General features: G+C 39.4%; 1 protein-coding gene across 2 annotated transcripts in view; it reads left to right on the top strand.

Annotated features, from left to right (window-relative positions):
- Positions 1-4017, top strand: part of LOC101848452 (four and a half LIM domains protein 2) — a 26226-nt gene extending 22209 nt beyond the window's left edge. For both annotated transcript variants that reach the window (XM_035971370.1, XM_035971371.1), the window contains exons 5-6: positions 21-207; positions 727-4017. In XM_035971370.1, the coding sequence (XP_035827263.1) occupies positions 21-207; positions 727-875 (336 nt within the window). In that variant the 3' untranslated portion in view covers positions 876-4017. The remainder of the gene's footprint in view (positions 1-20; positions 208-726) is intronic.
- Positions 4018-4977: the final 960 nt, after the last annotated feature.

Genomic DNA, 4977 nt, shown 5'->3' with positions numbered 1-4977 from the left:
TCCCCCTCCTGTGGTTTCAGGTGATCAACAAGGGAGGCATCAGCTACAAGAACACGCCGTGGCACCGCGAGTGTTTCACCTGCACAAACTGCAACAAGCTGCTGGCCGGGGAGAAATTCACCTCCAAGGAGGAGCAGCCGTTCTGTGGCGACTGCTACGGGGAACTCTTCGCCAAGCGCTGCTGTCGTTGCACCAAGCCCATCACCGGTCAGTGCCATGTCTCCTGAGTTTTTTTTTCATTTTTTTTCATTTTTTCATTTTCAAATTCTATTTAATGGAGGTAATTTTTAACACCCTCCATCAACACAATTTAGATAATTTAGGAGGCAGGCTTTCGAAACTGCTTATCAGGGCCAGCCCAGGCTGAGAGGGATACAACATTCCAGCTTTGTGCTTTTGATCAATGTTTTTCAGTAATACAAATGCAGGAATGTGTTTGTAAATGGACATAAAAGGTGTTGAGCCAATAAAAAGAGATTTAAAAAAAAATTGCCCAACAACCAGAAAAATGCTGTTTTCTTTGATTTGATTATTTTGAGGAGCACCTGATTTCATCACCATGCCTCACACATAATGATTGATGGAAGATTGGGATCACTTTCACAAACACTTATTGCCTCCCATCTGTGTAACTGACGTGCATTAATTCAACGCACTGATTCTTTCTTCAGGTCTTTGTGACTGACGTGCACTTACTTACTCAACTACTCGCTACTTTTCCCCCAGGTATCGGTGGCACAAAGTTCATCTCCTTCGAGGACCGTCACTGGCACAGCGACTGCTTCAACTGCTACAAGTGCGAGGCCAGCATGGTCGGCCGCGGCTTCCTCATGAACGGCGAGGACATTGTGTGCCCTGACTGCGGCCGCAGCTAGACACTAGTGGTCTCATGGGTCACTTAGTCAGAATGTACTTTGCACTTCCTTGTTTTTCTCTGGTTCCAATCTCGCTGGCCACGTACAAGTGTAGAACGCAGGACGCAAACAATTTGTGGGACCGTCTGCTTCCTCACCTGACTGGCGAAGCTAAGGCAGACAGAAAACAAAGTTCTTTACAGAAGTCTGGTCTTTGAAACTTTGAAACAAAACAAACAAGTTTCTTTGAAAAACGAAGGTCTATGGAATAAACAGAAGCTGAAAGACTTTGGAATTAAAAGCAAAGCTTGATGCATTTGCAGAGTACTCAAACCGTTTCTAAGATTTTTGTGCTGTTTTCCTAATTTCAGCCAGGCCTTACTTATGATGTGTCAGCCAGTATGTTATGAAACAGTGTATCTAGTAATGAAGGGGACTGCCCCTTTTGGATTAAAGGACTGTGTTAATTTTTCACCACTTACATAATTGATTGAATTTTTTTTTTCGTATTGAGCTTTGTTAATTTTTCTTAGACTGCTATGCATCCAACTTAACTTCCTATATTTGTTTGTTGCGCTTTTCTTTGAGTGTGAAGAGATTGCGAACGGCGTCTTGCATTGACGGAAAGAAATCTTGTTAATGCAGCACAATGTATACAGCACTCATCAACTTCTGTGATACCGTGTAGATGGTGGGAAACGTCTGGGAACGGGACAGAAAGGGAGACCCAGGTTAGCTGGCGATGAAAGCTTTGTGCAGACTGTCATTTGGTCCAGCACCAACGCTCATGTTGAAACTTGTCTGCCGAGGCGGAGAAAGAAAAATCCTCTCTTTTCACACTCTGGTATTTGTTGTAGGCATAAGTCACACGTGCCGGGTCACTCTAACCCCAAAACTTCCTCCAAGGTGCTGATGTTGTGCGGTTAAACAATTGTCTATCTAAGCGTTGAAAAGATTTGAGCAAAGGGTTTGATGTGTGTGCATGTGACTGCAGGGAAAAGGGAGAAGAAAGAAGAATAGGGTGACCAATACATTACTGCCGTAAGCTGTCAAAATGCCTTTTTTCTTCAAAATGAAAAAGGTGTTTTTTTCAGCTTACAGTTGATTACATGTGAGGTCTCTAATGCCACAGAATGTATTCTTCAGACAAGGATTTCTGCGTGTACAGATGTAAATTGACCTTGAAGTGTTTGTCATTTCTTTTTTTAGCTTTACGGTATATTTAAGTAACAGAGTGTGAGTCGAGGAGTTGGATGGCAGAGCTGGAAATGGTGCAAAAATAATAGTGACTGAGAAGAGAAAGTCAGTTTGTTATAAATGCATCAAATTTAAGGGGTGGGGTTGGCTTTTCTGTTCACTCTTCGCTGTAACTGTAACAGTTTATGAAGTATGCAAAACAAATTACTAAATATTTTATGTATATCGTGCAGTTGTGTACATAGTCAAAGTTGGCTGGTGTTTATTAAGAATGTGTTTTTTTATTTAAAATTTTTTTTTAGTGTGCTGTTGTGAAGGGGAACAGGTACACTTATGGAAATGTTGAGCAAAGTGCAAAATTACAGCTTTATATAAAGTCCTTGTTTGAGGGGGAAAAATTACGATGATGAGTCTTCCACTTAAGCTAGGAGTTGAAAGAGAAGTCACAAAGTAACTCCAGTCAACTGTTTCTGTGGAGTTTGAGCTGTCACTGTATGTTGTATATTATTGTTTGCTTGCTTGGCAGTAACTTTACAATAGCAGTCAGACTGCAGTGCGGTCGGTTGGCTGTACCTATAGCGTGGGGTAAATATTCTAAGCGTGGATTGCATTGGACAAGACAAGGGGTAGCATGATACACAGTACCTATATTTATTTTATAGCCGAGTGCTTTGGAGACAGTCTCATAGATGGAACAATTGGTTCTCTCACCTGTAAAGGAGTTTGTGTGTGTGTGTGTGTGTGTGTGTGTGTGAGAGCGCGCCTGTGTGTGTTCATGTGTGCACGTGCGTGTTTGTGTGTGTGTGTCTTCTCGACAGTTTTTGTTCAGTTTGGACGACCTTTGTTTTTGCTAGATTTCCCCAAAATTATATCATCATCCGGCTCTTGTTATTTCATCAAGCCATTTCTTGTCTTTTTTTTCAGTTTGTCAAAAAAACCACCCAACTGCCAAAGCTTTATGTACGATGTTATGCACTTATGCACTGTTTGATTCAGTTGTGATAAACTTAAACAAAATTGTTTATTGTTGATGCTGCTCCCCATCACAAAGAAACTGTATTCAGGTAGAACAAGATAAGACTGACATGAATTGTGATTTTAAAAAAAAAAACGCCTACAAAAAGCAATACACATTTAGTAAATGCTTGATAAAAACTGAAGTTTACTAACCCAGAACAGTTGATACGTTCTGTTGTTTCGTAATCGTTGTTTTGGTCACACCTGGTTACAGCTTGTATTTGCACTCAAAATTTTGTAAAGGTCAAAATCATTCACGACAAATTTTTACGGTGATATTTTTAATTTTTAATGATTTCCTCTGATGTTAGAAGCTTAGGAGAGAAAAGTGCTGCATTGAGCTGGCTGTTCTCTGCCCTGTTGACATCACACAAGCGGGCCGAGAGTTGATCTTCTGTTCTACTTGACATACCAGCACGCAGCAGTTGGCATAACTGAACTCTGCCGACTTACTTTTCAGACACACTATGCACTAAATGACGGCTTACAGTTACAGTATAGGCTTGAAAAAAAAAAGCTGTCAAATTTATGCTGTTAAACTCAGTACGAAATTAAAAGAAGAGGCACAAATACTCGAAACCGTACGTGGAGAAAAGAAAGGGAGGACTGTTGCCTTTGCCAAACACAAATTCAGAAATACTTTGGCTTACATTTCTTCAGTGTGTGTTTTTGCTCGGATGTGTTCGAGCGTACATATTTGAATACACCAGCTCTCTTGTTAAATACACGCATTTTTCATCACCTCTTCCTCTTCAATTTTAGAATAATTAAATTTTATATTATATCATTTGACTTTACAATATACTTTATATATTATATACATATCTTTACATATTTTATGCTCTGATAGATCAGAACTTTGTGCAAGACAGATGCGAGATTTAGAAAGGGCTTTGCAAATGTTAGCCAAAATAGTGAACACAATAAAAAAAAAGTAGACCAAAATGAGGCTCCTTGTGTTGTTGTTGTTTTTGATAAGCCTGTGTGATAAAGTGAATATTTGTGTTGTTTTTTTACAGTAAATTTTGTGTGATACAGAATATGTGTGTGTGTGTGATACTATATATATATGTGTTGTTGTTTTTGATAAGCTTGTGTAATACAGTGAGTTGTTGTTGTTTTTGGAAATGCTATGTGATACTTTATTTGTGTTGTTGACATTTTTGGTCAGCCTATGTGGTACAGTATGTGTTGTTGTTTATTATATGCCAGGGTGATACAGTATATATGTGTTGCTGTTTTTGGTAAGCTAGTGTGAACTAGTGAGCGTGTAGGTACATCTGCCTGTACACTGTCAGAGCGGCAAACAGTCGGAAAAAACAAAAGAAGCAGGGGACCATAGACACTTTATGACCAATCAATATATATTTTATATATACAGTAATAATAATAGATAGCATTGGTATAATGCAAATTCCCACTCAAAAGCAAGTTCCTGTCCTTAAGGACCATTCATTGCTGAGGAGAAAAGTGGTCAGTTTTAGAGGTTTTACAGCGCTCGCAACTGCATAAGATCATATTTTAGACTCGCTTACATCTTGATATCAGCTCTTGACACTGGTGAACAAGGACAACCGGTCACATGAGAATACTTCGTTCTCTCAATATTTCAGGCACAGTGCATCCACCTCACTAACATTGTCATCTTGATAACCTCCCGATACAGGTTTTGTAACGAGAGCATTTTAGTGCAGCACTAAATTTTCTTCTGATTGTCTCCCAGCTTTTATGTGTGTTGTGTCATTACAAAGTCGAGTACACACATAGTTTACACCAATACGTTTTTTTGAACAAGATGGAGTCAGCAAATGCAATTTTGATTGTGGCTGTGCAGAAAGGGCTTGCTTTGTACAATAAAACTGAGAACAATTATTCCCCTAGAGCGTGTAGAAACAGGCAATGGAAGGAT

The sequence above is a fragment of the Aplysia californica genome, unplaced genomic scaffold (genome assembly GCF_000002075.1).
Source record: "Aplysia californica isolate F4 #8 unplaced genomic scaffold, AplCal3.0 scaffold00424, whole genome shotgun sequence".
In the NCBI taxonomy this organism is placed as follows: domain Eukaryota; kingdom Metazoa; phylum Mollusca; class Gastropoda; order Aplysiida; family Aplysiidae; genus Aplysia; species Aplysia californica.
This window is presented reverse-complemented; position numbering and strand designations above follow the sequence as displayed.